At 41.6% G+C, this 24,048-nt stretch overlaps 1 protein-coding gene across 5 annotated transcripts in view; it reads right to left on the minus strand.

The window, feature by feature from the left end:
* DPF3 (double PHD fingers 3) overlaps window positions 1-24,048 on the minus strand; it is a 299,949-nt gene that overhangs the window by 159,261 nt on the left and 116,640 nt on the right. For all 5 annotated transcript variants that reach the window (XR_002785335.2, XR_010323186.1, XR_002785336.2 and 2 more), the window contains exon 2: window positions 11,429-11,589. Coding sequence is in view for 2 of the 5 variants with exons in the window: in XM_023546336.2 (XP_023402104.1) it covers window positions 11,429-11,589 (161 nt within the window). In the remaining 3 variants the exon portion in view is untranslated. The remainder of the gene's footprint in view (window positions 1-11,428; window positions 11,590-24,048) is intronic.

The following is a 24,048-nucleotide window of genomic DNA, read 5'->3' on the forward strand; positions in this document are numbered from 1 at the left end:
CTCCCAATAGTCAGAACTTTGAGCAGTGCACTTGTTGTTCACTTTTCTTGGAAGGAGAAATGGTCAGATGTGCAATTGTACACTGATTCATGGGCTGTGGCCAATGGTTTGGCTGGATGGTCAGGAACTTGGAAGGAACATGATTGGAAAATTGAAGACAAGAATTTATGGGGAAGAGGTTTGTGGATAGACCTCTCTGAATGGGCCAAAGAAGTGAAGATATTTGTGTCTCATGTGAATGCTCACCAAAGGATGACCTCAGCAGAGGATTTTAACAATCAAGTGGATAGGGTGACACATTCTGTGGAACACACTCATCCTCTTTCCCCAGATACTCCCATCATTGCTCAATGGGCTCAAGAACAAAGTGGCCATGGTGGCAGGGGTGGCGGTTATGCATGGGCCCAGCAACTTGGACTTCCACTCGTCAAGGCCAACTTGGCTACAGCCACTGCTAAGTGCCCAATCTGCCAGGAGCAGAGACCAACAATGAGGGCACGATACGGCACCGTCCCTCAAGGTGATCAGCCAGCAACCTGGTAGCAAGTTGATTACACTGGACAACTTCCATCAAAGAAAGGGCAGCATTTTGTTCTTACTGGAATAGATGCTTACTCTGGATATGGATTTGCCTTCCCTGCAAGCAATGCTTCTGCCAAAACTACCCTCCATGGACTTACAGAATGCCTTTTCCACCATCATGGTATTCCACACAGCATTGCCTCAGATCAAGTGACTCGCTTCACAGCAAATGAATTGTGTCAGTGGGCCCATGCTCATGGAATTCACTGGTCTTACCACGTTCCCCAACATCCTGAAGCAGCTGGCTTGATAGAATGATGGAATGGCCTCCGAAAGACATAATTACAGCACCAGCTAGATGGCAATACCTTTCAGGGTGGGCGCAATGTTCTCCAGGAAGCTGTGTTCTAAACCAGCATCCAATATATGGTGCTGTATCTCCCACAGCCAAGATTCATGGGCCCAGGAATCAAGGGGTGGAAATGGGAATGGCGCCACTCACTATTACCCATAGTGACCCACCTTCAAGATTTTTGCTTCTTATCCCCATGACCTTATGCTCTGCAGGTCCAGAGGTCTTAGTTCCAAAGGAAGGAATGCTTCCACCTGGAGACACATCATTGATTCCACTGAACTGGAAGCTACAAATGCTACCTGGCCACTTTGCGTTCCTTATGCCTCTGGATCAGCAGGCAAAGAAAGGAGTTACCATACTGCTAGTGTGATTGATTCTGATTGCCAAAAGGAAATCAGACTAATGTTACATAATGCAGGTAAAGAAGAGTATATCTGAAATTCAGGAGATCTCTTAGTTCTTTTAGTATTACCATGCCCTGTAATTACAGTCAAAGGAAAACTACAGCAACCCAATTCCAGCATGACTACTTATGGCCCAGATCCTTCAGGAATGAAGGTTTGGGTCACCCACCAGGCAAGGAGCCACGACCAGATGAGGTGCTTGCTGAGGGCAAAGGGAATACAGAACAGGTGGTGGAAGAAAGTAGTTCTAAATACCAGTTATGGCCACATGACCAGTGGCAGAAATGAGGACTGTAATTGTTACGAGTATTTCTGCTTTATATATGTGCATCAAAATTTTTTTCACCTATAAAATATAAGATGGGCTATTGCATTTACAGTTGTATGTGTGTTCATTATATCATGTTAGGCCCAAGTATGACTTTAAAATTGTCTTTATTTAGAGATTATGTATGATTTAAAGAGATAAGTACAGGTGCAAAGTTGACAAAGTGTGGATTGTGATGGTTATGACTGTGTGTTAACTTGGCTGGGCCATGATTATAAGTGTTTGGGCAGTCATATAATGTTATAATCACTTCCCTGTTGAGGTTTGATATGTGATCACCCTGATGATGGGATCTGCTGTAAGTCGGTACTGGCAGGGGCTCGACACCCCCTCAGCCTTCATCTCTCCACCCTCCGCCACCTAGCTCTTTCTCCTTTCCTTGCCAGGTTTTTCGCTTGTTCTGAATCCTACAGCTGGTTCCTGTTCTTCAGACCTCTAGCTCTTGCGACTTGAGCTAGCAGCTTATCTGTGGTCTTGCCTGCCTATATTAGGATTCGTTGATCTTCACAGCCTGTGAGAAACAGCCTAGCTCTCCAGCCTACTGATTTTGGGTTTGCCAGCCCCTGCCGCTACATGAATCAGGACAAGCCTCTTTCTTGACCCATGGACTTGGGACGTTGCAGCCTCTGCGGCCATGTCAGCCATTTCCTTGATATAAATCTTTCTCTATATAAACCCAAACCCAAACCCAGTGTCCTTGAGTCGATTCCAACTCATAGCGACCCTATAGGATGGAGTAGAACTGCCCCGTTGAGTTTTCAAGGAGCGCTTGGTGGATTCGAACTGCTGACCCTTTGGTTAGCAGCCATAGCATTTAACCACTATGCCACCAGGGTTTATATATATATATATATATGCATGCGCTTTACCAGCTTTCCTTGTCTGGAGAACCCAGCCTAAGACATTTAGGCAGAAGGAAAATGATACCAGAAGTAGATCTGGATCTACATAAAGGAATGAAGACCATTAGAAATTGTTTAGTACGTTTATAATTATATAAGATGTTTTTCCTATTATTTAAAACTTTTTAAAAGATAATTGACTATTTATACAAAAATAATGACAATGTAGTGTGGCATTTATAAAAATAAAACGTATGACAACAACAAAGATCAGTTGGGAAAAAATAGAGGTACACTTGTATTAGTTTCCTATTGCTGATGCAACAAATTATCACAGATTTAGACTTAAAACAACAGAAATTTATTATTTTACAGTTCTTGAAGTCACAAGTCCAAAAAGTGGTTCATTGGTCTAAAATCAAGGTGTTGGCAGGATTGTAGTTCTTCTGGAGGCTCTAGGGGAGATCTGTTTCTTTTTCTTTTCCAGCTTCTAGAGGCCACCTAAATTCATTGGCTCATGGTTCCTTCCTCCACTGCATCAATTTGACCTTTGCTCCCATCATCAGATCTTCTGCTCTGACTCTGAACCTCCTGCCTCCCTCTTATAAGGACGCTTATAAATCCATTGGGCCCACCCAGGTACCCCAGGATGATCTTCTCATCTCAAAACCTTTAACTTCATCACATTGACCAAGTCTTCTCTGTCATGTAAGGTAACATAGTCATAGGTTCTGGAGATTAGGATGTGGATATCTTTGGGGAGCCATTATTCTGTCCACCCCAACACTATTGTAGTGCTCTTATGCTATGTGCAAAGTAGTATAATATCACTTGAAGTTAAACTATAATTAATTAAAGAAGCAGTATAGAATTACTTGAAGATAAACCACAATTACTTAAAGATGTATGCTATAAGCACTAAGTAACCACCAAAATAACAAGAGTTGTAGTTTATAAGTAAATAAATAAGATGAAATGGAATCATAGAAAAGTTCTTTATCCAAAACAAGTTAGGAAAACAGGAAAGAGAACAAAATGATAGATGGAAAAAACAGAAAACAAATAGTAAAATGGTAGATTTAAACATACCTATAACAATTTTTTTTTTTTTTAAACAATAATCACATTAAATGTAAATGGTCTCATTACCTCAATTAAAACACAGAGCAGGTTGTCAGGTTACATTAGAAAAGCAAGACACACTACAGTCATGTGTTGCTTAATGCCCACGATACGGTCTATGAAATAGTATGTTATGTTATTTGGATGTTGTGGGACCATGCCTAAATTCTGAGCAACAGGATTCACTGATTTTCCACTTTCATGTTGTTTAATAACCTTTGTTTCACTTCCAAATCAGTACTTCTCCTTTGCCTCTTGCTGCTGCTATCACTAGCACTGGTTTTTCTACGTCTAGGAACCATGACTCACTTCATGGTAATATTTTCAAAGGAAAATTAAACAGAGAGATAACGCTACAACACTCAAGAGACACACAATATACAAGATTGGGTGCTGCTGCCTAAGAGTCAAAGCATACACTGTAATATGGTAAACTCTTTATTTTTAAGAAGTGCAAGTTCACATTAAAACAGTGATAGAAAGTACTTACAGTACATACATAAGCCAGTAACATAGGCATTTATTATAACTACCAAGATACATGTATTATAAGTTATAAATGCACTGTACCATTTTACGCCTGGCAGCACAATCACTTTGCATACAAGAGACGTGAGACACACGTGTTGTGTGCAGGAAACCCATGCATTCACTATGCCTTGTTACCTCTACTCCATCCTGTTCTTCAATCAGGATTTCTGAACTCTATTATAACCTTATGGTACCACATACATATGTGTGGTCACATGTTGCCCAAACATACGTTATTTGGTGTATAGCTGTATGCTATCTACAAAAAAAAACTTTAAACCAACAAATGGTTAAAAGTAAAAAGATGCACCATGATAATATCAATATATTCTCTGACTACAACAGAATTAAATTAGAAATCAATAACAGGCATATCTCTGAGAAATCTCCCAAATATTTGAAAACTAAATAGCACAATTCTACATAACCTACAGGTATAAGATGAAACCAAAAGAAAAATTGGAAGGTATTTTGAACTGAAGAAAAATGAAAACACAGTGTCAAAATTTGTGGAATATGGCTAAAGTAGTATATAGAGGAAAATGTGTAGTAGAAAAGAAGAAAGGTCTCAAAGAAATGACCTCAGTTACCATCTTAAGAAAGAAAAAAAAATAATGCAAATGAAACCCAAAGTAAGTAGAAACCCAAACCAAACCAAACCCAATGCCGTCGAGTCAATTCTGACTCATAGCAACCCTATAGGTCAGAGTAGAACTGCCCCATTGAGTTTCCAAGGAGTGCCTGGTGGATCTGAACTGCTGACCTTTTGGTTAGCCGCTGTAGCACTTAACCACTACGCTACCAGGGTTATCCAAGTAAGTAGAAGAAAGATAAAAATAAAGGTATGAGCAAAAAACTAAGAAATAATAGAAAATAAATTTTTGAGAAAATTAATTAAACTAAAGGCTATGTCTTTGAGAAGATAAATAAAATTTATAAACTTCTAGCCAGACTGATCAGGAAAAAAAAAGAAGATATAAATTACTAATATAAGGGATAAGAGGATATGTCACTACAGATTCTACACATATTAAAAGGATAATAAGGCATTGTTACAAATAAGTTTGTGCTACTAATTTTGAAAATTTAGATGAAATGTACAAAGTTCTTGTATAACACAAACTACTACAGGTTACTCAAAAAGAAATAAACAACCTGAATTGTCCCATATCTTTTTAAAAATTTAAATTTTTAGTTAAAAACCTTCCAACTAAGAATTTTCTAGCCCAAAGTGGTTTCTCTGGTGAATTACACCAAACATTTAAAGAAAAAAAATTCTATATAAATTCTTTCACAAAATTGGATAGGAGGGAATAGTTCCCAACTCATTACATGAGGCCAGTATTGCCCTGATACCCAAACCAAACGAGACATTAAGAGAAAACTATAGACCAATAGCCCTCAGATGCAAAAAGTCTAATAAAACTTCAGCAAATTGAATACAACAATATATAAAAAGGATAATAAAAACACTGCAAAGACTGGAAATTCCAGAACACTTAATTGTGCTCATGAGGAACCTGTACATTGACCAACAGGCAGTCATTTGAACAGAACAAGGGGATACTACATAGTTTAAAACCAGGAAGGGTGTGCCTCAGGGTTGTATCATTTCACCATAATTATTCAATCTATATGCTCAGCAAATAATCCAAGAAGCTTGGCTGTAAGAAGAAGAATGAGGTGTCAGGATTAGAGGAAAACTCATTAACAACCTGTAATATACAGATGACACAACTTTGCTTGTTGAAAGTGAAGAGGACTTGAAACACTTACTGATGAAGATCTAAGATTTAAGCCTTCAGTTTGGGTTATACATGAACATAAAGAAAACAAAAATCCTCACAACTGGACCAATAAGCAACATAATGATAAACAGAGAAAAGACTGAAGCTGTCAAGGATTTCATTTTATTTGGATCCACAATCAACGCCCATGGAAGCAGCAGTCAAGAAATCAAATGACATATTGCAGTTGCTAAATCTCCTACAAAATACCTCTTTAAAGTGTTAAAAAGCAAAGATGTCACCTTGAGGACTAAAGTGTGCCTGTCCTAAGCTATGGTATTTTCAATCACCACATATGCATTCAAAAGCTGGACAATGAATAGGGAAGACTAAAGAAGAATTGATGCCTTTGAACTATGGTGTTGGCTAAGAATACTGACTATACCATGGAATGCCAAAAGAATGAAAAAATCTTAGAAAAAGTACAGCCAGAATGCTTCTTAGAAGCAAGAATGTCAAGACTTTGTCTCATGTACTTTGGTCATATTATCAGAAGGGACCAGTCCCTGGAGAAGGACATCATGCTTGGTAAATTAGAGAAATCAGCAAAAAAGAGGGAGATCTTCAACGAAATGGATTAACACAGTGGCTGCAGCAATGGGCTCAAACATGCAATGACTGTGAAGATGGTGCAGGACCATGCGGTGTTTTGTTTTGCTGTACATAGGGTCACTATGAGTCAGGCTGACTCCATAGCACCTAACAATAACATCATACTTAATGATGAATGAAGTAATACTTTTCCCTTAAGATCAGGAACAACACAAAGATGTCTGCTCTCACCACTTCTGCTCAGTGTTGTACTGGACATTCTAGCCAGTGAAATAGGCAAATAAAAGGAATGAAAGTCATATATATTGAATAGAAAGAATTAAGTTTTCTTTATTCACTAACAATATGATTGACTATGTAGGAAACACTACGGAATCTACAAAAATCTACTAGAACTAATAAATGATTTTAGCAAGCTTTTGGTATGTCAGCATCAATATACAAAATCAACTGTATTTCTATATACTAGCAAAGAAATGTCAGAAATTGAAAATTTTTTAATTCATTTACAATAGTGTCAAAACGTATTAAATACTTAGGTCAGAAGCAAATCTGACAAAAAAAATTGAAGGACATGTATACTGGGAACTAGAAAACATAGATGAGACAAAGCTTAATACATTAATAAATGTAGAGATATAACATGGTCATGCATTGGAAGTCTCAATACTCGGAATTGTCAATTTTCCCAAAATTGAAGGACAGATTCAACACAGTCCCAAACAAAATCCGAGCAGATTTCTGAAAACTAAAGATAAAGAAAAAATCTTAAAAGCAGCACAAGAGAAATAACATCTTACTTAGAAGGGGAAATTATTTTAATGACAGCAGATTTCTCATTAGATACCATGGAAGCCATAGGGAAGTGGCACAATATTGCTCAAGTGCTGAATGAAAAAACTACCAAACCAAAATTCTATATCTAGTGAAAACTTTCTTCAGGAATGAAGGAGAAGTCAGACCAAAAAAAAAAAATTCACCTGCAGACCCACACTAACAGAATGACTAAAGAAAGTAAACAAAGCGAATGATAAGAGAAGAGACTCTGGAAAATCAGGAAGGAAGAAAGAACAAAGAAAAGAGAAAAATATATGACTAAATACAATAGACATTTTGTTTAAGTTTTCTAAATTGTTTGATGGTTGAAGCAAAACTTGTAACAGTGTCTGATGTGGTTTTCAAAGTGTGTAAAGGAAATGTTTAAAGGAAATATAAATGGGGGGAGGTAAAGGGATGTAAATGGTGGTGGAAAGGGGTTGGTGTCAACATAGAACAGTTCTGCAACCTGACTGTGGTAGTGGTTACATGAATCTACACATGTGATCCAATGGCATGGAACTATAAACACATATGATAACAATGTCAATTTTCTGATGTTGATATGGTACTAAGGTTGCATTAGATGTATCCATTGAAGGAAGGGTACATGGGACCTGTCTATTCTATCTTTGCAACTTCTTATGAGCCTATAATTGTTATGAAATTAAAAGTTAATCAAAAGAAAAAATTATCTAAATTTTTTTTAAAAAAGCAACCTGTAATAAAGAAAGCCAAGTAAGCCAAATAAGCCCAACTGTGTATTGAGTTAGCGACACAGCCACACAGAAGAACTATTTTAATTGACCTTAAAATACAGTAATTTGACCCTAGATTCTTAATAGGATATACCCTGAGGACAAAAAGAATTGCAAAAAAATCTTAAACTCTATTCAAAAACAAAAAAACCAGACCCTTGCCATCAAGTCAATTCTGACTCATAGTGACCCTATAGGACAGAGTAGAACTGCCCCACAGAGTTTCCAAGGAGCGCCTGGTGGATTCAAACTGCCAAAATTTTGGTTAGCAGACATAGCTCTTAACCACTGCGTCACCAGGATTTCCAAACTGTATTCAGTAATCTTATTATTATTCTGATGCTCTTGTGTATATATTGTGGGATAAAGCAAATAAGTAATCATGTATCAAATAAGTGTCATTAGGTCCAGGAATATTTTTGTGTGAGAGAAAGGAGATAAAAATCAAGGTAAATAAGGTGAAGTAAAAACTGTGTAAAACTGAATTTGAATGGAAAATATCAGTTTATGTTATAATGTATTTTCTCTTTAATAAAAAAGCAACCAATCAGGAAATCATATTTCTTAGTTTTGTCCTCTGAAAATGCCTAGAAACTACATTGACCAACCCAAGAGCAATAAGCACCACCAGACTGTGGTCTCTAAATAATATTACCTATGAAAGGTACCAGTGTTTCTTAGAAAAATAGTTGATTACAGGTTAGGGGCAGGAAGTAGACAAGATGAACTTGAACCATCTTGTCCTAAAAGACAGCAATGAACCTATCAAAAACTGCTGGAGTTGTTTCAAAACATCAGTGCTATGTTTATGGGGTGGAATAATTCAAAAAAGGAGGGTGAGAATGATTGTATAACTTGAAGAATGTAATCAGTGCCACTGAATTGCACATGTAGAAATTGTTGAAGTGCCATATGTTCTGCTGTGTGTATTCTCAACGACAATAACAACAAATAAATAAATTTTTAAAAGACAGAAAAAACAGTATTGGCCAAAAACCCCTACTGGCCAAAAATGGAAAAACTTGAACATCAATAAGAATAATTACTGCAATGGATTAAAATATATCAAATAGATTTAAATCTATCAGTTCATCATGGTACTCAAAAAAAAAAAAATCGTTATTAATCACTTTTGGAGGATACTAGGGAACCAACTCATTATGTTGAAAACTAGTCACCAGTTTTTCATATGTAAACTGTACCCCACAAAAACCAAATTTTTAAAGAGTGAAAGTTTCTATTTATGGCATTGCACAGCTAATAAATGAAGAGGTAATGATAGGCTTGAATGTCACTTTTTTTTTTTTTTTAGTCCTTAATGGAATAAAGTATGTAGGCAGTTATTATCAAGGGCTGCTAACATTAGTAAAAGAGAGATAACCAGACCATATGAGCCTCCTGGTGAAAGTATACACTACCACCTACGAAGTGTTCTTGCCAAAAAACTAGAGCCTGAATCTGCTCAAGCCTGTAGACATAACCACCAATTCACAGGCACACCATGGGGATGCCATCAGCAAATTTAGTAAAACGAGATCTTGTAAACCCTACAGGGCTTCTTCAACAAATAATATATAAGGGTTAACAAGTGAGAGAAAGGGAGAGAGAAGAACCTGCAAATTTAAAGAGACACATCAACCAACTGCAATGTAGGAAACATATTTGGATCCTGACTTAAACTACTGGAGATATGAATGTTGACCAAATATTTGATGATATTAAAGTTTTATGGCTAACTCTTTGAGCCTTGATAGTGGTTGTAGGTTTGCTGGAGTTTTTTGTTAAGTCGTTACCAGAACATTTATAGATGAAATAATATGCTGTCTTAGATCTACTTCAAAATAATCTGGGGTCAGGGAGGAAAGTTGGGGGGGTGTATAGATAAAACAAAATGGGCCATGAATTACTAATTGCTGAGTCTGGGTATTAGATATGTGGAGATTCATTTTACTATTCTCTCTACTTTTATATGGATTTGAAATTTTTCATAATAAAAATATATTTTTAAATATACCCATATGGAGCCAGAAAGCTGTATTCCTATAGTTGCCTCCCTAAACCTAATCTCTACCCATTTGTTTTTATTCTGTCCTCAGGAGCCTAGAAGACCAGTGTCATAGTAATAGTAGTAATAATTCTAGTACTATCAGTGATAATACTTTGGTGAGTTGTGTCTGGGCCCTTAAAAGCTAGCAAGCAGCCGTCTAAGGTGCATCGATTGGTTCCAATGCACCCGAAGCAAAGGAGAATGAAGAACACCAAAGACACAAGGAAAGTATAAGCCCAAGGGCCACATAAGCCAGAGGCTCCATCAGCCTGAGACTGGAAGAACTAGTTGGTGCCTGACTACCACCAATGACTGCCCTGACAGGGAACACAACAGAGAGTCCCTGGTGGAGACAGAGAAAAGTGGGGTGTGGAACTCAAATTCTAGTAAAAAGACCAGACTTAATGGTCTGACTGAGACTGGAGGGACCCCAGAGGACATGGCCCCCAGACTCTCTGTTAGCCCAAAACTAAAACCATTCCCAAAGCCAACTCTTCAGACTAAAATTAGACTGGACTGTGAGACATAAAATGATACTGGTGAGGAGTGTGCTTCCTAGCTCACATAGACACATTGAGACTAAGTGCGCAGCTCCTGGCAGGAGGTGAGATGAGAAGGCAGAGGGGGACAGAGGCTGGTTGAATGGTCACAGGAAATACAGGTGGAGAGGAGGAGTGTGCTGTCACATTATAGGGAGAGGAACTAGGGTCACATAACAATGTATGTATAAGTTTTTGTATGAGAAACTGATGTGAATTGTAAACTTTCACTTAAAGCACAATTAAAAAAAGAATATATTTCATCTGATGCAATATAAAAAAATTTATCAGTGATAATAGTATCTTTGGAGCACTTACATACTATGTGCTAAACTCATGCTATGAGCTTTTTATGAATATTTTCATTTAACCCCAACAAAATCCTACGAAGTACTATTATTATCCCCGTTCTACAGATAAGGAACCTGAGGAAGCAAAGCTTGGTAAGACAGACAACCCTCAAAACCAGACCTGACTACAGATTTCCAGCGATAACTTTAGGTTACACCAACACCCAAGGGTAAAAAATGAAGATCACTGTCAGGTCCTCAAGCCTTCTCTTCTCTAGGCTAAACAACCTCAACTGTTCACTCTTTCCCCAATGACAAGGCTTCAAGGCCCCACACCACCCTTAGTGCTTCCCTTGGAACACCCTCCAGGAACTATAAAAATAGTTGACCTTCTTGAAAGTATCTCAAGGCTCCCGCGCAGCAGCTAGTCCCCCAACTTCCACCCCAGCTAGGTAGATTCCAGACAAGCCCTAGTCCTCCTCCATTCAGACTGGAAACCCAAATATGCTCAGGTCCCAGGAGTGGCATGGCTCACCTGGGCCTCGGTGCCTCTTCTCCATCCAGATGTAGCAGTTGTTCTGGGCCACCCCTGTCTGTGAGTCCAAGAAGGGGAGGCGCACACTGCGCTCTGCACACAGCCGGGAGTTGTAACTCCGGCAGTGCTCAATGGCTTCTTTGTAGAACTGATCCCCAAGCCTGCCAGGAGACAGAAGAACAGAGGAGTGAGGCCAGGGGAAACTGAAAAACATACAGAGGGCAACTGATGTCACCCACCCACCTCCTAGGAGGATTTTGAAGTTGTGAAAACCAACGCAATGAGCATTAAGAGCCTTGCCAAGGGGCACAATGCAACTCAGTGTCGGGTCCTATTCCCTATTCCAAGCCACCAGGGACCTTAGAAACTCCTTTAACAAAGAACCTAGGACCCCAAGAATCAACCATGTGTAAAAGAAGTCAGTTCAGTGCTCTACGAAGCATGAGGTCCTGCTCCAGAATGGAGGTAGCTCTGAAACAGCCTTCTGCACAGGATCTACTATGGCGTCAGGCTTCTAGAGCCTACTCACTGACATCCCCCGTTAGCCACAGTTTGTCTCAGTGGTAGTACAAGGTCTCCAGCAAAGGCACTCTAGAATGAACCCAATCCACCAGTATAGATTCATAGATTTGCATTACAATAGAAGAGAGACACTCCATATAAACAAAGACTGGAAGGACTAGAAAACAAAAAGATTGTTTGATTTGCTAGGGAGTGGAGGGGGGCTGGGCTCTTTCTTTTATTTTGATCAGTTCATGTTCTTAGAATAGCAGAGAAAAAGAAACATGAAAACATTTCCAGAAAATTTGCTGTTAAATGACATTAACCCTATTTTCTTAGTAACGTCTATACTAGCGCTTACTTTGAAATAGTAATGATAATGGTAACAGTGACATATACCAACCCTGTCGCCATCAATTCTGACTCGTAGCAACCCCATAGTACAGAGTAGAACTGCCCCATACAGTTTCCTAGGCTGTAATCTTTACGGAAGCAGACTGCCACATCTTTCTCCCACGGGGTGGCTGGTGGGTTCAAGCCTCTGACCTTTGGGTTAGCAGCCGCGCGCTTACCCACTGCACCACCAGGGATCCTTCAATGACATATATTCAGGATGTACTCTGCAAGGTAGGATGCTAAGTATTTCTAGACGTGCTCTGTTGAGCACTTGAATGTGGCTAGTCCAAGTTGAGAGGTGCTACAAACATAAAATACACCCTAGATTTCAAAGACATAGTATCAAAAAAAACTATCTCAAATATCTCATTAATAGTTTTACACAGATTACACATTGAAATGGTAATATTTTAGATGTATTAGTTAAAACGAATTATTAAAACTAAACAATTGTGAGGATGGCACAGGTCTGGGCAGTGTTTCATTCATTGTACATGGGTTGCTAGAAATTGGAACTGACTCGACAGCACCTAACAACAACAACTAGAAAATTTTAAATTCATATGCAATTCGCATTATACTTCCATTGGACAGCATTGTGCTAGACTTTGGTTCATTTCATCTTCACAGCAAGCCTGTCAAGCATCTTTGTTTTACAAATGAGTTAGTAACATGTGCAGCATGCAGCCAGGGAGGGGTGCGATCAGGCTTTCAGCACGGGTCTGACTTGAAGTCCTTGTTCTTAACCACTAGATTATACTACCATGAGTTTGCCTCCGCTGATGCATTCGCTTCACTCTACTTATATTACAGCTAGTTGTGCCTGTAACCAGGTCCCCTCTTCCAGGACACAGACCATGCCGTACTCTTCCTTATGTCCCCTGAATGCCTGGTGCTTGGTCAGCACTCATTAAGTTTATTTATCACATAAAAGTAGAACTGACGGCGTTGGTGGTTCAGTGGTAGAATTCTTGCCTTCCATGTGGGAGACCGGGGTTTGATTCCTGGCCAATATACCTCATGCACAGTGGTGGCTTGTGTGTTGCTGTGATTCTGACCAGGCTCCAGCAGAACTTCCAGACTAAGACATGTTGGTATCCTTGGACATATGGTAAAACTAATAAATGTAAGATAGTGCCTTTTTCAAAGACCAAAAATATAAAACTTATATCAAATGTAAAGCATGAAAATAATCAAGGAGATCAAATGCCTAATGAATAAAAGACAGGCATATGGTGGAGGATCATAAAATGCTCAAGAAGATACAAATATAATAATACAACCTCTACCAGGTAAACTTGAGCCTCTTAGTGGGGAGAGGGGAGGATACAACTATTCAGGTTTCTGAGGCATCATATGGAAATACCTGTTGACAGGCTTCCTAAAGGAAACCACTTTGCTCCTTTTTCCCATCTGAACACCCTCACTATCACAAGGAGGGAATAATGTGCTCAGAAAGTATCCCAGCATTTCCAAAATCAAACTGTAATAAATTATAATGGCCACAGAGCTAGAAATAAATTTGGAGGGGGGAGGGAAGGGATGAAAGCCCATTAAAATGCTATAAAACTAAACATACATAAGCTGATGTAATCAAAGTTGGTAACAAGGATCATGAGATTGATCAAAAATGAAGAGCAATTTCCCACAAAGCATTTGCGTCAGGAGGCAGCATATGATGAAGAACCGATGGTATTAAAGGAAGAAGCCCAAGCTGCACTGAAGGCATTGGTGAAAAACAAAGCTATGCCTCCAATATTTCAAATACCAGCAAGGTCACTCATGCCAGACAGGTTTCAGCAGAGCTTCCAGGCTGAGACAGACCACGAAGGAAGGCTTGGTAGTCTCCTTCCCAAAATTAGCCAATGAAAACCTCATGGATCACAGTAGAATACTGTCCAGTACAGTGCCGGAAGATGAGCCTCCTAGTTTGGAAGGCACTCAAAATACACAGTAGATGCAACAATGGACTCAAGTAAACCAGTGATCGTAAAGATGGCACAGGACCTGGCAATGTTTCATTCTGTTGTACATGGGGTCGCCATGAGCTAGAGCCAACTTGAAGGCAACTAACAACAACAAGGCAATATAGCTCAGTGTAACTGAGAATTTTCACTGTCAGCTTAACCCAGACAAGATGACACAGCCTGTCCAGGATGTCCCAGGCTCTTCAGCTCCTCCACAAATCCACCATGCCACATGGATGAGAACTGACAAGAACACACGACAGAGAGGTGTCTGATGTGAGAAACAGCAATCTGGTTTCCCAAGATCTTTCAACAGACTGCCAAAAAAAAGATGTTAACTATTCCAGCCCCAGAAATTCTGCTGCAAGAGAACCCATAAAAGGATATCCCTGAAAAGGGAGGGAGGGAGGGAGGGAGGGCGTGAATTGTACACTAAAAGTCACCTACTGGAGGGAATGGGGTTTCATCTTAAAAACAAGCTTCTCGACTCCAATACTAAAGAAATCCACAGTAGGAGCTCAAACTGAACATTTCCTGATATGTTAGTAACCAGCTTCTAGCAGCTCCATTCCGGAAGAGAGGAACAAGAACATGAACTCACTGAAATGAAAAGTAAGACTGGTACAATGCCTGTGCCCCCCACCAAATGGAACAAGAAAGTCAAACAAAAGTGGCATGCCTGGTGAAAATTAATTTCATCTTAAATACTTTCCACTTTCGTAACAAGCGATGTTATTAGTAACGGGGGTGCAGGGGAGAAATGTGTACTTTTAAATGTAATCTTTATGTGAATGATACCTCTCTTAAGTAAACAGAAAAGACTTTCTGCAGACTGGAACAACTGTATTAAAGATGGAAGCAGACGGCAAAAACGTGACATCCAACACCCCCTCTGCCACCGTTCCAAGGAAAGCCGCTGTTAAATAGACCGGGTGCTGGCAGTGATTCAGAAACAAAAGTTTAAAGCCTTTTTCAAGATATGGGAGGAGAAGAGTGACTTCAGCCTCCTTGATAAATCCAAGCAGCATTTCTCCAAAAGTTAATTAGCCAAAATTTTCACAGGGCTTGCTGCTCTTTCTAGAAGAAAATCGATGGCCAGGTCTCCCTAACCTGTGGAAAGCAATTTAAACAGGAGAGAGGACAAATGTTCATTCCATGGTATTTCTATCAAAAAAAAAGGAAAAAAAAAACCCACATTGATAGGCTCCCAGGGGTGATATTTGCATTTAAGTTGCAAGGGGCAGAGGGAACAGGGAGAGGCTGGCAGCAAATGACTTATTTTGTGGCGTGGTGGCCCACATGCCCCAGGCTGGGTCAGGCAAGGCCCATCCTCAGCCATCACCTGTCGCCACCAAACTGAGGGGGCTAGATTAGCCCAGGATGATAGATGTCCTGGGCTTGAAGAGGCTGGCACAAGGCAGAGGAGAATAATGTCCTCATCAACAACTGACTTCAGGCTACTCAAGGCTGTGATCAGAAAGGGGAAAGGCAAGGAGGACAAATTGCCAAGCTGTCCGTGAGAGCCCAGCAGGAGACGTCATGGCCTGCTGGTTGGAGCAGCTCTGGCTGCCTGGCTCTGGTCGGGTAGCCCAAGGGGTGGGGGAGTCCCGTTTGTGACCCCACCTGGACTGAGGGAGCCATCTTAGCTCTGGAAGCATATCCTTGGAGAGAGAAATTCCAGAGGGTTAAAGAGGATTCTGAGTGAAAAAACATGAGATTTCTCCAAAACTATTGCTGACAAGGCTCTTCCGAAAGGAGGCAAGGGTAGTTCTATGGTAGAATCCTTGCCTTCCATGCAGGAGACCCAAGTTCAAATCCCAACCAAGGCAACTCATGCATAGCCAACACCTGTCTGTCAGTGGCGGCTTCTGTGTTGCTATGATGCTGAAAAGGTTTCAGCAGAGATTCTACACTAAGACAGCTTAGGAAGAAAGGCCTGGCAATCTACTTCTGAAAATCAGCCAATGAAAGCCCTATGGTGCATAATGGTCTAATCAGCAACTGATCATGTGAATGGCACAGGACAAGGCAGCGATTCGTTCTATTGTACTTGGGGTCACCATGACTGACCTCGACTCAACAACAGCTAACAATGGGCTCTGAATGTGATTTTCAGAACCCATCACACCCCCTCCAAGACACTCTGCTCCCATTCCTTACACATCCAACCTCCTTCTCGGGACCCCATCCAGTCTCTTAGGTTCCACAGCCACAGTTCTGAGCTCACTCCCGTATCCAAACAAATCTCCAGCCTAGACATCTGAGGGTCTTCCCTCTTCACCATCTCTCTGGCTCACCCAAGGACAGATGTCCTGCCATATCTCGAGCACATGTCCAAAAGCAAATTCCTCATCTTCCACCAGAAGTCTGCTTCCTCCCCAGGTTGTGCATTCTTCTAGGGTTGAGAAGGCAGAGGGGGCTGAGGGAACACTATTCTCGCATCTCTCTGGCAAGTTGCCCTTGACCCTCCCCTTTCCTTCATCTCACCTGGCACTGAGTTCATTCATTTCTCAGAGTCGTTCTTTTCACTCGATTCCTACTGCCACGGCCACAAGTCCCCTTTTGCTATAAAAACAGGACCTTGGCCCATCACTTCTATTTGTTCACATGTACAGAGATAGCAAAGATTCAGAAAGGCCTGGCCTAGGGAGAGATTTGTGGCTCCTCCTTCCCCCCCAGCACCCCCTTCTTCTTCTCTGCGGGCACCTGGTTTTCCTGCTGTCTCACTCGGCTGCCCACACTTCCACAACCACCCACAAACACAGTAAAACCCATCTACACCAATATGCTAACTTCCCGCTATTTGCACTTAAATGTTTAGCTCTGATTATGACATAGAAAGCCATCTCCCGTGACGTAGTTGTTTAGTATAACTAGCAAACAGGGGACACTATCTGGCAAGGTGAGGAAAGCTCATTTTTCTTGAAGCTGCACTATTCCTAAAAGTATTCTTGAAAGAAAATTGGACTTCATGTATAAAGATGTTTGAGACTGGAGAGGGCAATGCAGCAGTGTCACTAAAGTTGTTGTCATCCAGGACAGTAATTCGTGGTGTCACTCACCCCCCCCCAGTGGGGGGAGGGGGAGTGGGTGGTGGGCCGGCAAACCCCCCTCCCTGGCACAGCGGTCGGCCCTACCCCCGCCCCCTAGCAGGGCCAAGTGCCACACCGGCAGCCAGCCCCTCCAGGCCCTGTGGCTGCCCGCAGCTCCTCCCCTCTCCCATTGGCCAAGGTGGAGACCCTCCTCTCCACTCAATGGCAGTGTGGCAGCCTGACCACTGGTACCCTAACCGGAGGGTTATAGGGTAGGAGTGACGAGTTACCACACTGGGTGACAGGTGACACCAACCCTAGTGACACCAATGCCTTGACAGCCCCTCCCCTACGACGCTGGCCCCGCTGCTGCCGCCTCGCCTCCGCAGATCCTGGGGTCATGTTGGTGTCACCCCCTCTGAAATTGTGAGGAGGTGTGTCCCCACGTCCTGCACCCTCCTAGTGACACTGCTGGGGCTGCGAAGGATGTGTGTGGGATATTTCAATCCCTTTCCTCCTTCATTCTATCCTCTTCCAACCATGACAACAACAGTAATACTACTAGTAAGATCAGTTTCAACTCAATTCAATGTTTAATATTTGTCATCCCTACTAGACTATAAGGAGGCCTGGTGGTGCAAGGTTAAGCACTCAGCTGCTAACCTAAAAGTCGGTGTTTAGAACCCACCAGAGCCTCCACAGCATGCTCCGGTAAAGTTTGTTGTTGTTGTGTGCCAATCGAGGTGATTCAGCCTCATGGTGACCTTATATGGCAGAGTAAAGCTGCCCCATGGGGTTTCCTAGGCTGTAATCTTTACGACCTGCCATAGAATCAGTTTATTCTATTACTCTGTTATTCCTCCACCCTGAACTTTACAAGAAGCTCACTGAATACTCTACTGGCTGCCAACAGACCCACCCAGGAGGACGAGCTGCCCCTCTCCTAATGCGGGAAACGCGCCTTTTCTGCTTATCCAGTGTATCACCACCTCACTTTCCAAAAGAATGATCTAGGGCTGTGACTCTCAAACTTTTGTATTGCCACAATCGACAGGGAGGAAGGTGGGCATGAAATTCTGATTCTAGAGATTTGGGATGAGATCCAGACATCTGTATTTTTCACAGATCCTTCAGTGATTATGAGACATGTGAGGCTCACTGATCTAGGATAGCTCCCCACCTCCAAAGCAAGAGTTTGAACAAGGGGAGTTTGTGATGCTCCTCGACCGCCATGTTTCAATTGCAGGGCTGGAACGCCCAGTTCGTTTTCTTTGTTTAACCCAGCTAGCTGTGTTCCTACAGGAAAACTTTTTTTCAGGCCCCTGGCATGGCTTAACCTGGAAGCCCCAACAAGTAGCAGGCTGTTCCCATGAAAGTTCTTCCCCCTAACAAAACGTCCATGAGATTGGTCAACACAAATGTATGAAGAACACCATGGCATCCTTAGAATGGTCACTCTGGAGGTGACTTTGACCTTCAGAACATCACAGGAAGGGCCCGGTGGGGACAAGGGTATTGCCTTGCAAAAAGTCAAGGCAGCAAAGAATTTGAACCTAAAACTCCCATGCTGACTAAAAAATGCCTCTCAGTCTGATGTTCAGGCCCACTAGACCCAATAAATTCCTTCGCCGGCACCTACTCTGGTGAAGACTTTTCAGGGACTTATTATGCAAAGCTGCCTAAGCAAGACGGAATTTATATTGAATCTGGCCATGATTTCTGAGCTGCCACTGGGTGTTCTGATGACATATGCAACTCAGGGTTGAAGTCAAGGGGCTGCCAAGGACAGGGGGCTGGAGGCAGGAGAAAAGCAGTGTGATTTCTTCCAGTAAATAATGGTGAGGAGAGGGGAAGGGGGATACTCTGGGAAGGAAAAAGACTTAGCTTCTCTTGTGTCCAAAGTTTGCCTTTCAAATGGCTTCCAGACGTGACAAAATAAATCTCTCCTATGGAGGCTAAAGAATGTGTAGAATGCAACCAACGTTCAAGAATGGGGGTTGGGGGGCTGGTGGAGATTGCTCGGTCTACAGTGAATCAGTGAATCATACCTAAAAGAAAACACACACCCATCACAGCAACTTCATTGATTGAGAAAATATTTTTAGTTTCCCTGGTTCATACACAGAACCCTTACTGAAACTATACACTGGGCACCAGGATGTTGTCCCCCAGGTATAACCACCAATAGATGCACACCATCGATTAGAGACAATTCTTAAACAAACAAATCCTCAGACCCCATCTTTGCTGCTGAAATACAAGGACCTCAGTGCTGCCCTCCACCAGTAAAGGGAATATTGGTCTGGCATTTAAAACTCAGCCACAAAAGAACACGTTTTCCTGTAGCTAATTCTTTATACAGCAGCCCAAGTGATCTTTATAAAATGGAAAACAAACCATGATATTCTTCTCATTAAATCCTTCCAATGGCCTCTCACTGCAATCAGAATAAAATCCAAACTCCTTCCCATGGCTACGGGCTCCCTGGTTGTCTGGCTGTGCCAGCTTTCCTACTTCATCTTTTCCCTCTTCCCCTTGCACACTGGACTCCATTCTCACTCCACTTCTCTTTGTTCCTCTGATATACCAAGATCCCCTCACCCCAGGACCTTTGCATTTGCTGTTCCCTCTACCTAGTACACACTTCTCCCAGATGTTTTCATGCCTGGGTTCTCCACAGCAAAGTCTTCTTTGACCAACCCTACCTAGAATAGCTACCTCCACCCCACTCCTGCCCTATCCCTTGCTATCTCATTATGCTATTTTTTTAAATAATTTATTTTTGTTGTTGTTGTTGAAAATATACACAGCAGAACAGTCACCAAGTTAACAATTTCTACATGTACAATTCAGTGACATTGATTACATTCTTCTTTATAAAATGGTCTGATTTCCATTTTATAAAGATCACTCGGGCTGCTGTATAAAGAATTAACTACAGGAAAACGTGTTCTTTTGTGGCTGAGTTTTAAATGCCAGACCAATATTCCTTTCACTGGAGGAGGGCAGCACTGAGGTCCTTGTATTCCAGCAGCAAAGATGGGTTGTGCGACCATTCTGATCCTCCTTTTTCAAATTGTTCCTCCTTCAGTAACATAAACTCACTGCCCCCCTAAGTTTCCTCTCTAATCTTTTGAGTTGCTGTCGTCATTTTGATCCCACAAAGATGTTCTTTTAAAAAGCACAGTCCTCAAGGCAGACATTCTTTACTAATTAAGCTAAACTGTTGTTTGGTTTAAAGAACACTTTAGGGAACATTTTTGGTTTAAGGTTTAAAGATTATCCCAGGGCAACAGTTTTAGGGGTTCATCCAGCCTTAATGGCTCCAGAAAGTCTGGATTCCATGAGAATTTGAAATTCTCTTCTACATATTCCCCCTTTTGAGCAGGACTCTTCTATAGACTCTTTGATCAAAACATTCAGTAATGGCAGTCAGGAACCATCCAGTTCTTCTGGTCTCATAGCAAAGAAGGCAGTTGTACATGAAGGCAATTAGCCATTCATTCCATTTATTCCTCCTATTCTTGACTCTCGTTCTTCCTGTATTGCTCCAGATGAAATTTTATATATATGTATATATGTATAAAACACCACTATCATTGCATTGGGCAAATTTGCTCTCACTTTGATGTTACTTTGATGACTAAGATGCACCTGACTCAAGCCATGGTCTTTTCAATCACCTCACATGCATGCAAAAGCTAGACAATGAAAAAGGAAGACAGAAGAAGAATTGACACATTCAAACAGTTGTGTTGGCTGAAAATATCGAATATACCACAAGCTACCAGAAGATCAAACAATCCAGTCTTTGAAGAAACAAAAGAATGCTCCTTAGAAACGAGGATGGCAAGACTTCAGCTCACTTACTTTGGACCTATCATCAGGAAAGACCAATTGCTAGAAAAGGACATCATGTTTGGTAAAGCAGAAGGTCGGCAACAATAAGGGAACCCCTCAATGAAAGGGACTGATACAATGGGCACAACAATGGACTCAAACATACCAACAATCATGAAGATGGCACAGGACCATGCAACATTTCATTCTGTTACACATAAGGTCACCATGAGTCAGAGCTGACTCAATAGCACCTAACAACAATAACATCACTGTCTAAAATTCTGTTTTGTCTTTGCCTACTTACTGTCTGTACACAGCTAAGGTGTAAGCTCCACAAGAGCAGAATCCTTGTCTCTCTTGTCCACCACTGTATCTTCTGCACCTAACATAGGATTTGGCACATAGGAAATGCACTACACATATCACCGAATAAATGAATGAACAGATATACCACTTCTCACCCTTGACAGGGATGAAAAAAATCTGCATGCAATCAACAGTTTGGATCAGGTGGGAGACATGCCTCTCAAAGGGCAAGAAAGTGAATGCTGGTGGGAGGCCGCCAGCACAAGGAATGGGAATCTCTCCATCTCCTCCTCACGTCTAATTCTCCCTGTCCAATATGGCCATGATGGTGGGTTAGGGGCCCACTTCACAGTCCATATAAATCTTGCTCGTGAACTACAATGCTACCACAGACACATCCAAACTTGGACATAGGGCCAAGTGGATAAATGAAGTCACTCATGACCCTGGACAAAAAGAACATTCTAGGCCAGATAATGGCACTATCAACAAGCACTGCCAGAAGATGGCCCCAATGTACCCATTCATTTCCCTGAAAGGGCTTCTCTCTGAATTAACCTCCTCTACACATTTTTTCTCAGAGAGGTGATCCACGTCCTCTTCCAGTGTCCCGATCCTGTAGACAGCACCAGGGGCCAGAGCAGAGTAGCGGTGGGGAAGCACTGCTTGACGGAAAATCAATGGGAACTTGAAGGTCATCCCGAGGGCTCTGTCTCCCCATCATGCTCCTGCTGGGATGGGATTTGCGGTCCTGACCTTGCTTTGGGGCCTCTGCCCTCCTGTCAGAGTTGGTTAAAATCAGCCTGCAGAAGCAAACGCCCTGCAGACCAAATGATCTCCAGGTCACTCTTCTAAGGGACATCAACCAAACAAAGAAATCCTGAGTCTTATTAAACAGGTCCCAAGGTTGAGAGTCACCCCAATTTCTCTTGGCAGTCCCCTAAGACAGTTGTTTCAGACCTGCTTTTTTTTTTTTTTTTTTCCTTTGAGACACACATTTGTAAACCCTTTTAATAAAGACAGAACAAAGTCAGGATGACCAAAAAGCTGGTCATGTCCCCACATTTAAGTTCTCTGCTGGAAAATGTATAAATATCCTGGAAAACTAAGAGGACCAAAACCTTGAGTATACCCTAGAAACATCCTAAATCTACCCTTATAACCTCTACATCCCAGGATAATGACAAAGGATATCAAACCCTCCGTACTGCTTAAGGGAGATCTTTCTTCTCATATCAAAAATTTTAAGGGGATTTGACTGAGTTTAGAACCTGATTCTTCCCTCTTTGTATAACTATTTTCCCAAGTTTCCTTCCTTTTCCTTCCTTCCTTTCTTCTTTCTCTTGCCTTTCCCCCTCCATCATCTTCTTCCCCAATCTTTCTACTTCATCAACAGCCACTTAAAGTACAAGTCAGGGATAAAGCAATTCAGCCCAAGTCTCCAGTCCAGGAGTTGAAGATTAGTCTGATACAAAAATGAGGAAGAGAAACTCTTAACATATTTATATAAGGATAACAAGATGACGGCGATGGTGTGTTGTTAGCAGCCATCAAGTAGACTTCAACTCACGGTGACCTTATGCACAACAGAATGAAACATTGCCCAGTCCTGCATCATCCTCACAAATGGTAGCATACTCGAATCATCGTTGAGGCTATTGTGCCAATCCACCTCACCAATGGTCTCCTATGCCCACACTGGCCCTCTGCTTCGCCAAACATGAAGACCTTCTCTGCCCACTGATTCTTCCTAATGACATCCAAAGCAAATGAGTCAGGCAATATTCTGCTGTGATCCATAAGGTTTTCATTGGCTAATTTTTGGAAGTAAATCACCAGGTCTTTCTTCCTAGTCTATCAGTCTGGACGCTCCACTGCAACTTCTCTACTATGAACGATCCTGCTGGTATTTGAAATACTGGTGGCATAGCTTCCAGCATCATAGCAACATGAAAACCACCACACTACAACAAACTGACAGGCATCTCTACCATTTATTGAGCACTTACTAAGTGTGCCATGCTCTGTTATAAGCACTTTACATGTATTATCGCATTTAGTCTTCCCATCGACTCCATGATATTATTCCCCCTGCCCCGCCCCCCCCACCCCCATTTTACAGATTAGAAACTGAGACTTAGTTTGAAATGATTTGTCTAGGGTTGGTATTTTGAACCCACCCAGGGGTGCCTCAGAAGATGGGCCTGGAGATCTGCTTCCCAAAGGTCACAGCCTTGAAAACCCTATGGAGCACATGGAATCGCCATGAGTTACAATCAACTCGATGGCAACTAACATCAAGTGGTACCCTTGGGATATAGATGTAGGCGAACTCAATCCAGAACCTGTGCTCTTGACCACTGCACTATTAGGCTCTCACAGGCCACCGTTGCTCCCTCACAGTGAGTTATGCCTCCAAGAACTGGAAAAGATTTGAACAACACTTCTTTTCTTGGAGGCACTAGCTTTCTCCAATAGCATCACCAATTTACTAAGTAATATTAGGTATTTCCCTTCTTTGTGCCTCAGTTCCCCAAACTGCCAAACAGCCCAGAAGTTAACCCATCTGTCAATA

Source organism: Loxodonta africana, chromosome 10 (genome assembly GCF_030014295.1).
Source record: "Loxodonta africana isolate mLoxAfr1 chromosome 10, mLoxAfr1.hap2, whole genome shotgun sequence".
NCBI lineage: Eukaryota > Metazoa > Chordata > Mammalia > Proboscidea > Elephantidae > Loxodonta > Loxodonta africana.